Genomic DNA, 16,107 nt, shown 5'->3' on the forward strand with positions numbered 1-16,107 from the left:
CAAACTTCCTTCTTATAAAAGAAAGAAATTCTGATATAATCTAACTAGCTAGTATGTATGTACAAGCCTGCCAGTCAGCACACATGAAACTCTGAAATATGAAGGACTGTATTATATGGCCTAAGGTTGGAGGACTTGGGAAGAAGCAAAGATTTGGAAAGATTGTTAGGGTGGTGAAAATTTGAAGGGCTGTTGCTGGGAAGGGCCCAGGATTTATGAGAATTTTGGATGTTAGGGACATACCACATGCATTCAAGGAAAACAAACCTTTTGTAGTTCTGCTGCTGGCAGAGGCAAACACCTAGTGTGAAGGAGTCTTGAAGAGCTTTTGGTCTGGAGCAGTTAAACAGCCTGGCCTAACAGCTGTCCCCCAGAAGGGACAAGCAAAGCTGATTTTCAAAGGTTTCAAAGATTTCCTGCAGCATCAGAATGGGGTTACAACACAGGTAGCCCAGGTAGCATACATCTGCTTAATGAGTTTATAAGGAAGTCCCAGCTCTCTGAGATCACTTAACAAGCCTGGCATTTCTTAGACTCTGCCTTTTGAGGTTCAGTTGTAGTACCCTGTGCAGTCCAGCCTTTGCTCTCTTTAACTCAGGCCACTTTTACCACTGAGAAATAAGCACAGATTTACCACATATTTCGCAGATATGTACGACATTAGTTCCTTCCAGCACACATAGCTACTGCTACCCAGTACTTGTTCAGAGAGTGGCTATTTATCCTGCCTTTGATGTGAGTCCTTCCCACCTGCCCCTCTGTTCTCTGCTTTGCTTCATATTTGCCCCTGTAAGCACTATCCCTGAAGCTCTTTATAGCGAAAGCAAGCAGAGGGGGGAAGTGAGGTGACTCACTTGAAAGCCTTGAAGAGGCTTGTGGCAGAAGCCCTGTCTCTGCAGCCCCGGTGTGGTGTATTACCCTTCAAGCCCCGCTGGAAAGTGCTCCTCCATTTACAGCACCATCTCTGCTGGCTGGCAGTATCTCAGCCTAGGGGCAGTGAGCAGTGCCCCCTCCCATGGGGGCACACGGCTTCACAGCACCCGGGCACCACAGAAAGCATTTTCACTTGGGTGAGAAGCCTTTGGGTTGACAAAGAATGTGGGGGGGAAGGGGCAGCAGGAAAGGATCCCTGGGCACAGAGAACAGAGCTCTAATCCTGTGGCAGATAACATCATGTCTGCAGGCTAGGCTTGTGTGTGTTTGGGGGAGCTGGAGGGGCAGAGATTGTTAGGCAGTATTTGTTTGTAAAGCCACTTGCTCTGAAGATAATGCTTGCACTAACTTCTATTGAGGGAGCAGTGTGAGTCCCCACAAAGTCCTTTCCCAAAGTGTCTTTGAAGCCAAGAACCCATTGAAAGGAAGAAAGGGCAAGAGAGGGGATTAGTTTGTTCAGCAGCTGTGAATTTCAGTGGGAGGCTGATGAACTCCAAAGTCTTTGTTGAGATGTTTTTTGTAAGGAGCCCTGCTGGAGGGAGAGACCCACACCGGGGCCGCGGCCTTAGACAAGAAGGAATCTGAAGCGGCGGGGAGCTGTAAACGGGCCACAAGGACTTTTCCCAAACACTTTTCGGAAAAGGTGTTGTAAAGAGATCGGAGGGGGATTAGCATGTGAAATGACACTTTCCATTGACTCCACTGAGGGGAGGGGAAAAGGGCTGGCTGGCTGATTTATTAGCATTTTGTTCCCTTCTCTATTCTGCTCCCCCAGCCGCCCCCCCTGCGCTGTCTCCCCTCCTCCCGAGCCCTCTAAAGAGCCTTGCATTGGAAAGGGGAGCGGGGGGCTGCCTGTTTGTGTGTCATCTGGGCGAAGGTGACCACCTGGGAAGCTGAATGTAAATATTTCTCCTCTGAGGAATGCGCCTTCATTAAACCGAAATGAATACATGGAAGCATCCAATCCTGCCCACAATGGCAGCGGGGCCTTCGCCGCTGCGGGCTGGGTGCGCCGGGAGGGGCCCCGCTGCTGAGGTCAGCACATTCTGCAGCTGCCGCGCCGCCGTTTCCCCGGCGGAAGCAGCGTGTGGGCCGCTCGGCGCGGCCCTGCGCGGCAGCGGGGCAGGAGCAGCGAGACGGCGCCTGCAGCTCTTCCAGCTCACTCTGCAGCGGACAGCCGTGTCCCATCGCGTCCCGTGAGGGAGCTTTCCCTGGTGGTCGAGAGGCCCTTGCTTCCTCTTTGCTGGCCAGCCACAGGGATATGGAGGAACTGCTGCTGGGGGTGCAACAGAGACCTTCGGCAAGGTCACTGTGCTAGTAAAAACCTCTGTGCGAACAGTGGTGGTTTGTGTCTGAAGTGTTTCAGTTTTCCCTGAGAATGGGCCAAGATTTCATGCAATTTTTGAAAGGCCACATTCTTGCTTGGCAGGAATGCTCTTGCTCTGGTGAGACCCTAGGTCCCAATTCCTGCTCCCTGTGAGGTAGCCCTAGAGTCAAGGGACTAGTTGATAATAAAGACACAAATACAGGCTGCTGAGTGTTTTTAATATATCAGCTGTGTAATGGGCAACTGGGCCCTGCCTGCCCCCCTCCCACCCCATTTCCTCCTGGCTGTTGCATTGCAGTTGGATGCATCCTCAAGCAAGCTCAGGAGACAGAGCATCCTTTCCCTTTGTGGTAGGGGCTGAGTTGTGAGGGGTTGTGTTGTCTGGAACTGGTAAGGTCTTCCTGGGCTCAGATGGGTAAGCAGTGTGTTTTAATCTCCAGGACTCTTAAAATTATGCATACACACATGAAATAAGATGAAAGAATACCCAGCCACTTAGACACAACAGCATTTTGCAAGCACTTGGCTACTGATTTATTGCATTGACTATTGGTTTACAAATATTAGCTACAAGATGGGTCTAATGGCCAGTAACAGCTCTGCTGGCTTCTCGTCTGGCTAAAGGACATTTCAAACAGCAAAGCAGATTATATTATTGCAGGACAGGGGAAGATTGCTGTGATGGTGCAGTGAGCTTCCCCAAGTCCTGCAGCTGGGAGCTTCTTACCTCCCTCCCTTATCCTCAGCTGCATCAACCAAATCTTCCTGCTGCTTGCTTAGCCTATAGAATATATACAAGAAGTGGTAGAGGAAAAACTGTTATGTATACATCACAGTAACTGTGCAATAAATTAAACTTCAAAGTGCTTCACTTTCCTATTTACACCACCATTAAATAGTAACTGGCATTATTTTCTCAGACTAGGAAGAAGTATTTAGTTAGTTAGCTGACAGGGTAAGAGTGCTTGGCAAGTACACCAGGACATGGGGAGTAGGCTCAGCTTGGCAGCTCCACTCTGGGAGAGATCTGGGAGGAAGGAGGTACTGGAGAAGTGTAAGGGCATCTTTATGGCATCAGTCAGGGGCTTTGATAGGAATGCTGGCCTGAAAAGGGAGGCCAGACCTGGAGGCCTGGAATACACAGAGAAAGCATGTAAAAAACAAGTGATGGGACCTCGTTTTTGGAGAGCTGTGTAATGGGTGGGTCAAGCAGCAGTTTTGATCTTGCTGTTGCCATTTCAAATGCAAAGTAAAGCACTGGAGAATTTAGCAAAGCTGTCAAAGGGTGGAAAGCGAAGCTGTGGGTTCCTGGAGGCTGGCTTGCTGAGAAAGGAATTACATGCCTTTTCTATTTCCTGATAATGTAGGCCTGAGGCAGTAACTGTTTTAGTACCTCTATTTTTAAAAGCCTCTTCTCATTTATGGATTACTGATCTGAGTTGCTCGATTGTTGGTGCCATCTCAGTTTCCTTGTACCTTTTATCTCACTTACTCAAAAGCCCAGAGCAGCTGCTTGTTTTGAGCACAAGCTCAAAACCACAGGAGCCACCAAGACCTCCTGTGTTTTCAGAGATAATGCTACAGTCACTGGATAGAGTGACACTGAGTTAAGGGATCGAATCTCACCTTGTTTTGTCAACACTTGAAGGTCTCCCCAGAAGACATTACCCACTGCACTAATGCCCAGTAGGAGCAAGGCCTGAGTGCTGATACGAGGTTCTTTTGCCTTGCCCAAGCCCCAGCGAGGCAGCAGTGGGAATGAGACAAAGCTATGCCAAACAGAAGTGGTGCCAGGAGCTGATGGGAAGGACAGGAGAGGAGAGGGGCAGACAGCACTGTGGAGGAGCAGAAGCAAGTTAGAGCTTTCTCTTGAGCTTGCGACTGGCTCTGCCGCCTCCGCTCCGCTCGCGCTTGTCCTTGCGGACACAGAAGTACTTGGTGACCCGTTTGCGGCACTGCTCGCAGCGCACGGCGCAGCACCAGTGGAACTTGCAGTTACAGCTGGACACCATCTCGGCTCGCCTCTCCTCCACCGCCAGCCCGCAGTCCCCGCACAGCCGCCGGCAGCTCCGCTTCTCCCACTTGCTGAGCGCCTTGCCCCTCTTCAGGCACTCCCTGCCCTCCGTGCCCAGCAGCCCCAGGGTCTTGTTCTCCAGACAGTAGTCAGGAGAGTCTTCCAAATGGACCAGTTCCTTCTTGGAGATGGAGCTGAAGGTCTCAGCAATGGCACCCCGGCTGGCAGCGCTGTTCCCTGCTCCCTGCAGCAAGTCCACCTTCAGGGCTTTGTGGTACCTCTCCTTGAGGTAAGTGCCCACCTCCCGAAACTCGGGTAACTGCAGCCAGCAGGTCTGAGTGGTGCAGCTCCCCGATACACCATGGCATTTGCAAGTCCTCTTCATGGTCCCTTTCACTGCCTACAGGGTGGGCAGAGAGAGGGGTTCAAGAAAAAAACCCCGGAGGGGCTGTTTCTGTACTGCAGTGCATGCAGAAACATGGCTCCAGGCCTGTGGAGGAATTTGGCATCAATTCTTCCTGCACAGTCCTGAAGCTCACAGATTTGCTTTTCTACAGTGCTCCCCTCCTTGAACTGGGAGAAGGAGGACTGCAGAAAGTCATTAACACTGTAACAGAGAAGTTTTTCTACCTTAGAGCAAACACCATTGTACTGCTGCCATCCCCCCAAGAAGTTGTTTCTTTTGGACATGTGTTTTTAGCCACATCAAATTGTGACTCTCCACAGTGAATGCTCAGAAACAATTTGGTATGCACTGTCAGCTCTGGAGGGAGAGAGGAGCTCACCTTTCTACCTGCCTCGTTGTTATGCAGGTTCATAGCAGCTCTGGCATCTTGTCCAGTCTCCAGGGCATCCACAAACTGCTTGGAAATAGCTTCCCCAAAGCCCACGTTATCACTGCAGCCTCCCCACAGCCAGCCTTGTCCCCCTAAGAAAGGAGATGAGATGTGTGCTGTCAAAGAACCAGAAGAGGTTTCAGAAGCGATGGGAGGGAGTGGAGGCTGTGGGGCAAATCCAGCCTTTTACCACACAGTACTCCCTGATTCCCTCCTGTTGAGTTTGTGACATTTCTCCTGAGGTCTGGATAGTAAGTGGCTCAGGCAGGCAGCCAAGGGGTATATCCTGTACAATAAATGCAGGGCTTTCCAGACTTTCTATAGAGCAGGATTTACAAGCTGTCAGTTATCATGCATTAGCAGACATGCAGATAAGCCTTTGGGTCTCTAATCACCTCTCAAACCCTGACTTCAGCTGGTTCAGTGTGAGTTGCAGGGACAGCATCTTGCTAACTTGGATTAACAAACTGGTGGAGGCATCCTGGTTAGGGGCAGCAGATTCCCCTCTGTCTGGAGCAGCCCAATCCTGGCACATGTGCATCTAGGAGGCCCTGGATTTTGGCATACCCAGAATTCTCAGATGAGATTTGGCATCTTAGAAGGGTCTGATTTTCTACTTGCCATCAAGAAACAAGGGAGTCAGTTCAGAACTGTAAAATTACACAAAAATATGTGGAAAGTACTTTTCATAACTGAGTGGGAGCTGAGTGGGACTAGGAAAACATCATGCAGTTTTTTTCCTCCTAGAGAAAGATGCCAAATTATTAATGAAGGTTGAAATCTGGAACATTCTGACCCTTACATGCCACATTGGTACCTCTTGGGAGTTGTGGTTTAATGGCCTTGTGCCTCTCTGGAAAGGCCTGGCCCTCATCTGGATGCCCCCAGGGCATCATGATCCCCTCTCCCAGGGAAAGACAGGAGTGTTTCGTGGGAGGTGGGTAATTGCAGTGGATGATGCTGTCCAAATCAAGAACTGGGACTGAAGGAAGAAGGAAAACCTTTCACTAGCTTGGATTCAGTTCAATAGCTGAATTGAATCATGCTGGTTTTGTCAAGCCCAAAAGTTTCCTGTGCCTTACAAAGTTTTAAGTCCACAATGGAAAGTTTTATATTAAAAACAGATATATTTGGGGGAAAAGAAATGTAGCATGCCTAACTTGGTTTTCCAGAGAAGATCAAATTTGACGTGTTGTTGCCCAAAAGTCTTGCTCTGCTACAGACAGGTATTCCCAAACTTTAAACACCTAAGCAGTAGTGGCTGCTTTCAAAACTCTCAGCTAGTAAAGTAAATTACTAAATACTGGACACTCCATAGGAGTTCATCATAAAGTGACACATACTGACTGCCTGATGTGGCTGGGCAGGGCATAGCTTTTAAAAGATTTTGATCATTTGAAATTTGACCTCTTTCTATTAAAAACAAAACCCCTAAATGTCAGTGTTTTCTGTGAAAGCTGAGTGGAGAGCTGGAGTGGTGCAGCCTGGAGTTCCCCACAGGGGTGCTTGGTGGCTGAGGGCCTGGATACCACTGTCATGTGGAGGGTGTGATGGCTGTGTGCTGCCACACTGATTGTCCTGGTTGTGCTCTTGTGTGCCTACCATGCTGACAGCTGCTAGAGAAGTTTGTGAATGCCACCCTGCTTTTCCTCATGGTCATTCTGCTGTGGGGCCAACCTGGTCCTGCGGACCTTGGGAACCCTGGGATCCCTGACTTGTGCTGCTATACCAAGATCATTTAGGTGCATGGCAACAGATCCACTCCTCTGCCTGTATGATATAGTCATTCTCTCCAGCAGCTTAGAGTTCTTGATTTGAACCAGAGAGACTGCTACCCCTTCTACTTTCCTGCTCATTTAGAAAATAATGGGAAGTGTCTAGAGCTTGGCTGGTGTAGTGGCTCCATTAGCTTCCACAGAGTTACTTTGGTTTGAACTAGGGAAAACTCTGCTCTGGGCTTATTCCTGGCTCTGGGAGGTGTTTCTGCAGGCCTCAGTGGAGGAGAGAAGAGCTTCTCCTGGCACCTGGGACGAGGGGCAGCAGCTCATCTCTCCTTACCCAGCTGTCCATTGCGGGAGTCGTCACAGCCACAGTTGTCAAAATCCCCCAGGCTGCAGTTCCGGGTCAGCGTGTACATGACGCCCGCAGAGCTGATGGCATGGACAAAGGCTGTTTCTCGGTTTGCTGTCAAGGGGGAATACAAAGAGAGCAGATGTGCAAAAGATTTCGTGGCAAGGGCAGTGTTAGAAATTGTTCCTACCATGCAGGAGCCTGCACAGGACATCTGCAGTGGGGAAGACTTTGTGGGGTGGAAGAGAGGCCCTACATGCCAGATTAGCTTAGTGTGAACTGCATGAAGATGAAGCTCCCAAATATGATCCAGACTGACTCATGACTCATTTGAAAGGTTGTGGACGAGATAGCAACCTGGCTGCCCTTGTGGGGGCTCAACAGTGGTGATACAGCACAGGCAGCCAATGTCCCCCACTTCTCACTAACACACCCCAACAGGAAGGGGTCCTCTCCAGGTATCAAAGAACTCCTTCCCCACAGTCCCCTCAAGCCTTACCTTCTGCTGAAAGGGCTCTGAGCAGTGACCATACCTACCCACCAGGATCAGTCTGGGGATCATCAGCTGGCTTCACTGAGCCTTTGGCTTTCATTTAATACAAGCAAGGTGTGGATCTGAGCAGATAACCTTGACAGGAATGATTCAGGGACCTGCTTCTGGTCTCAGAGCGGGCCTTGTGCTGCAATTGTCTCCTCAAGGCCTCGCTTTGACACCTTTGCCCACCTCTGCCTGGGACTCTGGTCTCTTGTCTGCTGCCAGTCCCACCAGAGGCCTGAGGCTCTCCTCCATCCCCAGCTCCTGCTTTTACAGAGCAGGTATGAGCCCAACCCAGCATCAAACATAGGTCTAGAGGGCCAGATGCACTGAAATATTTCCTGGGACCTGCAAATAGGTAAGGAATAGGATACAGTGACAATGACCACAGCCCCATGCCCTACAGTGGCCCAGGTCAGGGATGATGGATTTTCGCCTAGGGTGATTCTGACATCTGGAAGAGGTAGGAAGATTTTTCTCATGCTTCTTGGCCAGAGCATAGCCATTGATGAGCTCTTTGCTGCTTCCTTTAGCCTTATCCTCTCTGCTTGCTACCCAGCCAGCCTGTGCTGGTTCTCAGCCTCCCTGGGATACCCCGGGATACCATCTAGGCATGGTGTGTCCAGCAGGCCATGTGCAGGTCAGGGGGTGCATCCTTGTGGGCAGGCAGTTATGTGAGGCTTGATCCTGTGCCAGCTGAGGTTCAGCAGGTCCATGGGTAAGGCTGGCATTGCAAGGAGGCCTTGGAGCTAGATCCCAGAATATCTGGGAGCTGATGGGTGAAGGGGTCTCCTGGAGAGATCCCTCTGGGGGTTTCCTTGGAGAGACACTTCCCAGGTGGGAATGGGGAAGAAAAGGAGGCTCTTGGGAAGAGAGGAGGGGGCCATGGGCTCTAACCTGTCGCAAGGGGGTCCCAGTAGTGGTATCCAATGCTTTCCTTACCGCTGCGCAGCCCGCCGTGGCTGGAGAGCTGCAGTGCCCTCTCGGGGCAGTTCCAGCGGTCCCAGGCGAACTGGAACTTGCACTCCTCGATGCCGCTCTGCGCCCCAGCCGCCACACTGCTGGAGTAGATGAGATAGGCCTAGGAGCAGAGCTGGGGGTCAGCACGGGCGCCATGCCTGTTGTCAGTAACCTGCCTGCCGTCTTACAGAGACAGCTCAGAAGGTCTCTCAGGCTTGGCTTCCCTGGGAAGATCAACATCAGCAGCAGCAAACCCATTTCTGCTGTGCTGGGTCACAGCCTGAGCCTCCTAGGGGAGAAAGCTGAGCTCCTGGCTTTTAGCCACATTAGGAAATGTGCCAGCCAGCCTCTGCTGTGAGGAACCCCTTATCTCTCCACCATGAGAGGAGATAGAGCTTTCTGCTCACATCAGGGAGCTCCAGGCCAGCACATGCCTCAGCCTGCCGCCTTCTTCACCACAGCCCATGGGGAAGACCTAGTGCTTTGGGGCAAGGTTGCTCCACCAGTGTATTGGGAGCTAGATGGTCCTGGAGGTGTTCCTGGGAAATAGCCAGAACAAAATCTGGGTAAATTTTACACCTTGTCCTGGCTAAGAAGAAAAGCCTCTGAAAGAGGAACACAAGGATGTGAGGGGTCAAAAAGTACAGAACAAAGTCCTGGCAATTCTACTTGTGCTCCTTGAGGAAGTATGTTGTACAGGGCCTACAGAAAATACTCTCTGGCTGGATCAGTGTGGACCCTGATGCCAACCTGATCCTCAGGGAGCAATAGATGTCAGGTGAGAGCCTTGGCTGATGTCAGTAGACAAATCTCCAGAATCTGGCCTCAACCAGCTTAAAAGAACCCCAGGTCAGCATTGCTCATGGCTCAAGTAGCCCAAGGAGCTCACAAGTTGCAGCTCACAGCAAATCTTTCCTGGCTTTCTCTGGCTTATTGCTGGAAACCTGGGGGTGAGGGGAGCTCTGGCCAAGGCTGAGCGGAGAAGATTGGGAAGGAGGAGCCCCACTCTCTCTCTCCTTCCCTCCCTGGGTTTAGTGGAATCAGGGACAGAGATCAAAGAGATTTCTCTTACCTTGGGGCCCGTCATCAGGAAATTATTCACTGACCTGGAAGATAGAGACAGTGTCAGCAGGGAGGGGGTGATGGCGGAGGGGCCTGGGGAATGCCAGGCATCCCAGGGCTCTCCTCTCACTCCCCCACAGTCTGCCTGTCTCCTGGCTGCAGGCACCTCTGGTCTCTCCCCCATGTCCTCTTGCTGCTCCCTTCGGGACAGGACAGTGCCGTTGCCTTCCCCCCTCCCTGCTCCCTCAGTCAGGCTGTACAGAGCTGCAGTTCCTTCACTGCTCCCTCCTTCTGCTTTCCTCTGCTCAGCTACCCTTTGTACCAATCCACCCAGTATTTAGCTTTCCTGTTCCCCTAGCCTTGCTTTTTATGTCACTTTACTAAGGGTAGCATTTCCCCCAGCCCCAGGAGTGAGACCATGCTGAGGAAAGGAGGGCATCACACTGCTGCTCCTTTGCAATATATATCCAGATGCATCTCTCCACATCACAATCCCTTCTTTTCCTCTGGTGCCATGTCTGACTGCACCTGCAGAATCTGGAGAATGGCTGGGCAAATCCTGTTTAGCTGCATCATGGCAAAAAGGACTGACACTTTGAAAAAGCTCAAGAGCCAACTCCAAATGTCCCGTCAGAAATCACGTAAGAAAAGCGAGAGTCTCTTAAAAATACCTAATTCCATTCTTTCCAGGTTTGTAAAATAACACTCATCACTGTTTCTGGTGAGTCTGTGGAGCATTTTCTCTACTGGAACCCAGCACTTCAGAGAAATGGGTGAGTGCTTTTACCACCCAGAGAGGACACTGAGGCCAGAGAGGTGGAATGAATGGATTGAGACCTTGCAGTGAGTGATTGGGAAAATGACAGAGCATCCACTGAGAAAAACTTGGCTCTTCAGCTTCTTCTCCAGATTATATTCTGCTTCAAATGAGCCACAACTATTCCCTTATAAGGGAGAGAAAGATACTGTCTTTTTGTGTTACATATCCAGCACAGACACTGTGGGGGCATCCCAGGGTGGGCTCAAGCACAGGCAGAAGCAGCACTGCTGTCCAAAGCTGAGGGTCAAAGTGCAGCCCTGCCATAGACACAGGGACAGACAGGTGCCCAGACATCAGACGTGAGAGATTGAAAGAGGATGCTGTCCTGCCCTAGAAAACCACATGTGCAGATAGGGAGCCCATTTCACCTCCACTGGAACTGCACCCACAGAGATCCTTTCCAAAGTACACCACAAAAGGAGGTCTCATTACTTTAGCTTGGTCAAAATCACAAGAAACTCGATCTTTGTTGCTACAATTTAGAAAGAGCTAGGAGAATGAATTTGCAACATTTCATTCTGGCAAGTCTATCTTTCTTTTGTTTTGGTTTGGGTTTTGTGGGTTTTTTGGTGAAAATGTGTTTATATTGATGAAGCTTGCTTTGGGAAAGATTCCCCTGGGTCAAAACAGGAATGGGCTGTGCCAGGGCACTGCGAGAACAGGAGATTCTTTGCCTTTGTTCTAGGCTTTGGATTCAGACCCGGCTGTGCTCCAGCCCCTGTGGGTGCTTTAGCACGAAGTCGATAGCTGTTTTTCAGAGGAATTTTCCTTTGGAAGCTGCTTCTGCATTGTACAGCTAATTAAATATTTCCTGGGACTTGGAGAGACAGCATCTGTAGCCGAGTGATTAGAGCATCGGGTGACCTGAATCACACAGGGCCATGAACCTGGGGCTAATCAGACTGTGTAAGCTCCATGGGTCCCCGTCCTAACGCAACTGGGTAGCAGCATGAACAAGTCATTTTTCCATCTGGTTTCCCTTCTGTCCATTGCCTTGACCTTAAGTGCTTTGCTATGGGGACCACACTCAGGATGGTGTCAGTGTGAATCTGAGCCCCTGGTAGCAGCTGTGAGAAAACTCTGGTAAAATGCTACTGCATAGGCAAGAGCTAAAATATTGCAAGTCCTCTCTTATCTTGCTTTTGTCCCCAAAACAAGAGATATATCCCATCTGCATTGCTTCCCATGTGGGTAGGAAAAACCAAATTCACAGTGTATAAGGGGGATTTGCCTCAAACCCTTGGATTAGGAACGAGAAGTTGCAAGGATGGCTTTAGGAGGAGGATGGTAATCCACAACATCAGAGTTTACAGCAAACCAGCCTGTTAGCAGGAGTCAATTGACATGACTGCATTGAAGCAGAGGATCTGTTCCTTCCAGGATAAACTTCAAGGTTCACAAAAAGGCCAAGTTCACAATATGCCAATTCTCCTTCTGCAGCTGAGCAAATGATACAGTAGCAATTTCCCAGCAGGGTATTCTAAACAGTTTATGAAGTTAGAGAGACAGAAGGCATTTTCCTTGAGCTCTCAGATCAACAGGCAGGCACGCTGCTGGCTGCGTTTGTAGGGCTCAGACAAGTGAAGGATTCACAAAGTTTCAAGTGTTTGGTGCACTTGACACCCCAGCATTTAACTCTTGCAAGTTAAGGTGGGTTCAGGAGAAGGGGAGATGAGACTCATATGGCTGGAGGCTGAAATTTTTCTTACTTGTGTTGAGGGGGAGGGAAAGATAACGAAGACAGAATCTGTGTGCTTTGTCTTTGCTCTTATAATATAGCTAGAAAAAATGCATCTCCATTCTGTATATAGTCTCCAGTAAGAGAGCCACTACTTACACAGATGTAGTACAATAGTGACAGTGTCTCTAGAATCATCTCTGTGCTGCAAATAAGAATCACTACCAAAGAAATTATGTCTTTCTACTAAATTTTCATTCCATTGTAAAGGAAAGCAGAATGTAATACTAAACTAACTAAGTATTACTAACTAATTGCATTCATAGCTGGTGTTAACCAGCCCAATTTCTATGACTTTGGTGATTTTTTGTACCGCACACTTGGAAAGAGACACTTGAAGTCATTTCGCTTCTCTGGGAAGGCTCAGGGGGTTTCTAGCTGTGTAAACCCCTTTCCCTCCATGTTCAAACTCCAGGGCAGCTTTACAGGGACTGAAGCAGAGCAGGCTCACAGCTAAGCAGGTAGAGGGGAGACCCCCGAGTTCCTCTGCCCCCTCCCCAGGCTGTGCAGGGCCCTGGCCAGGGCACGCTGCTTCCCTCAGCACCACTCTATGTCTCCAGGTAAAAAGCAAGTCTAGGGCAAGAGATTTTAATTGGATCCAATATTAGAAAATTATCTCAAAGGTAGTGAATATCTTCAGCAGGAGTTTTCTATCATAGTTTTATTTATTTATTAATCTGAAAGCAAGGAACCCTGCCAAGCAGCTGTCCCATTATATTTTACTCATATCAAATACTAATAAGCCTCTGATAATTCTGTCTCAGTTACAACTTTAACCAATAACATCACACTCCTCAGTTTAGCAGCACACTCCTCAGTTTAATATGCTCTAAGAGCCTTATCTAATCTCTCATTACGATATTTGTCTGATGCCTTACCACTCACTCAGGCTACTGTGCTGCTGGTTCTGCTCTTTAGAAAATGATAAAGCTGGATTTACATCTTCACTGTCATTATTGTAAATAGAGAAAATGGACAGAATTTCCCTTTGGATCTGAGTCTTGTTCTCAATATGAGCTTCCCGAAGTTATTAGAAAATCAGGGAGGCTGGAAACCAAAGGCAGTCCCACAGCTGAAGTGTTAAACATACATTTAGAAGCAAACTACTGAGTTAGAGATCTTTATATTATTCCCACAGGAGAGGAGAACTGAGCGGCCACTCAATAACATTTGGAACTTTACTTTTTTTTCTTCATTTTCCTCTATTTTGTTATATGTATTTTGAAGATTTTGTTCCTAAATGCAACCCTGACATTTTGATCACCTAGAAATAATACACTGGCTGAATGGTCAACACTCAAAGAAGAGAAGTGACCACACATATATATAAAAACATTTTTTGTTGCTCTATATTGCTCCCCCACCATGCTCCCACTCCCAATTCTTGTGATTAAATAACAGGGGAAAAAATAACATGTTGTGTTTTAAGCTGTTGGATTAGATAGAGAAAATCTGCACAAATTTCAAGCAGAATTATTTTATGATTCCCACAGATTTGTCTTTTCTGTCCTCAAGAGTTAAGGGAGAGTGTCTGCAAAATGATAATTTCAAATAAAGGTTGCAATTTTCCTTTCTCTATGGAACTCATGACCTATGAGCAACATGCAGAGAGAAGCGGGGTTGTCTTGATCTGTAAACTTTTCTCCTAGATAAAAACTGCTGAGAGACAGAGAATTTAAACATCCAACTTTGGACTGAAAATATCTTGGACTTCCTTATTTAGCTCTACTTTGTGCATTGAAATTTCTCTCCTTTTCTCTCCTTTGAACTATTTCTTTAAAGTGATAGGTTTTTTTTCTTTTAACATATTTTAAACCTGTTTTTATTGAGGAAAGCAAGATATGTACACAGGAAGACTAGAAAAATAACAATAAAATCAGCATGAGCTCTTGCCTAGCCTTTCTGTAGAACATACATATTCCCCTTGTTCCAGAAGGGAGGTTTAACTTGAGTTTGCTGCTTTATAGTATTTAGACATATACAAATTGTTGCATGTTCTTTTAATGAAGGGAGTAGAAAATCTCTGAAAGAAAGTAAATTTCACTTCCAGACTAACACGAATGAGTTCCCATTTACTCTTCAGTTTCTCTTTTTGTAATTTTGATGTCTCCATCCATGGTAATAAGCCTGGAGATCTGCTATGGGGAAGGCAGGGGATTTTAGTAATTGAATGGTAAAAGACTTTCCTTGCCGTTAGAGATAAGTCTGTAACCTGCTGAGCAGATTCCCTAGAGCTTCACAGCAATTGAGGAAAACATTCGGATACTTAGCAAAAATCACATAGAAAAAATACCTGCAGAGACCATTTCCCTTTGGGAATTGGACTAATATATCCAACAAGGAATGATACGAGATTTGATGCAAGCATAATCTCTCTCTGTTTACCATTAAAGAACTTTTTGGGAAATAAATATAACACCACCCTCAGGACAGAGCAAGAGGTCCACAGGAGATGGCCACAGATTTGTGCTCAGCAGAACTGATCTGATGGGACTCAGGTGGTTGGAAACCAAGCTGTAGCAATCACCGTAGCAAAAGCTTCTCCCCAGGAAATCCTCATACATGAATTTCAGATGTGTAATTCTGAGCCTGTGTGTGCCAAGGAGCTTGGCTCTCAGGCTGCTCATCCAGAGGGACACTCCTGTGGATCTAACTCACCCCTGTGGGCTCTGAGCTCTTAATCACGGACTGTCCTCCTTGGGGAGCATGAGAGAAGCCCCACTTGATTTAATTAAGATAAGAGACAAGCTGACAGGGATCCTTTAGAAAAACAGAAGTCTTTGGCTCTTCCATTGGGGTATCTTTCCAGTTGAAAGTGAGAGGCTAGGTCTCAGCATCCACTACCCTCTATTTTACCCCAGCTTACAATGTGGCTCCTAGTAAATTTTGGGAGGCACAGGGAAAAAGGGGGACTTTCATAGATCTAACCTCTCTGCCAATGAGTGTGTAGAGACTTGGTTAAATATCTGATTCCATTAAAGACAGAACTAAGCTTAGTGAGAAAGAGGAGACATTTAGGAAGGTGAAGAGGAATTTCCTTAGGGTATCTGGGAAGAACACCTGCCTGTGACACAGACTGAGATGCTCTAGATACTCACCAGGCATAGCAGGACTGGAAGAATGGAGTGAGGAAGAAGATGCCCAAATAAGGGTCCATGTGAAATATAAAATCCAAATAAAGAGGGATAAAGGAGCTCCTAAAAAAAAAAACCCAAACTTGGGTACCACCACTACCAGAGAAAAGGAAAAAAAAAAAAAAAAAAAAAAAAAGAAGCAAAGAAGCACAACTAATTTAGAGAAGGGATGGAGTTATTTTCCACCCGGCAGTCCTGGTGTGATGAAGAAGCGGATGCCTCCGAATCCCACCTTCTGCAAAGGATAACCAATCCTAAAGTAAGAGCTGAAGGGGGCTGGTGAAATGGAGCCGCAGAACTTCCTAAGAAGAGATTATCTACTTAATTAAAGATTTTTTTTTTCCTCTAAGTCCTTCAGCCAATCAGGACTCAAGTGCCAGAGAGAGATTGAACTGATGAAAAGAACACCCCAGGTTCCTCGAAGACAAATGCACCACGAAAGGGATAAGAGGGAGGGAAAAGGGGGGGAAAAGAAAAAAAGAAAGGAAAAAAAAAGAGAGAGAGGGATAAAGAAAGAGACAGCAAATCCCTTAAAGTAATCACTAGATTCAATCTCCACCAGCACTGCCCTGGCTCTTCATTCCCAGGAAAGGCAACTGGAAGGGCTGCTTTTGAAGAGTCCTTTCCTCCTGCCTTGGAGATACTGCTGAGCTGGGGTGCACTGGGTGCTCTGGGGTG

At 47.8% G+C, this 16,107-nt stretch overlaps 1 protein-coding gene across 1 annotated transcript; it reads right to left on the minus strand.

Annotated features, from left to right (window-relative positions):
* Positions 1-3,986: 3,986 nt before the first annotated feature.
* Positions 3,987-15,452, minus strand: WNT8B (Wnt family member 8B). The gene is made up of 6 exons (XM_056494906.1): positions 15,394-15,452; positions 9,748-9,781; positions 8,658-8,796; positions 7,169-7,294; positions 5,060-5,202; positions 3,987-4,674 (listed from the first exon to the last, which is right to left on the minus strand). The coding sequence occupies exons 1-6, from the start codon at positions 15,450-15,452 to the stop codon at positions 4,117-4,119; spliced, it is 1,059 nt and encodes a 352-aa protein (XP_056350881.1). The 3' UTR covers positions 3,987-4,116.
* Between the last annotated feature and the right edge of the window lie 655 nt (positions 15,453-16,107).

The sequence above is a fragment of the Oenanthe melanoleuca genome, chromosome 6 (genome assembly GCF_029582105.1).
Source record: "Oenanthe melanoleuca isolate GR-GAL-2019-014 chromosome 6, OMel1.0, whole genome shotgun sequence".
Classification (NCBI taxonomy): domain Eukaryota; kingdom Metazoa; phylum Chordata; class Aves; order Passeriformes; family Muscicapidae; genus Oenanthe; species Oenanthe melanoleuca.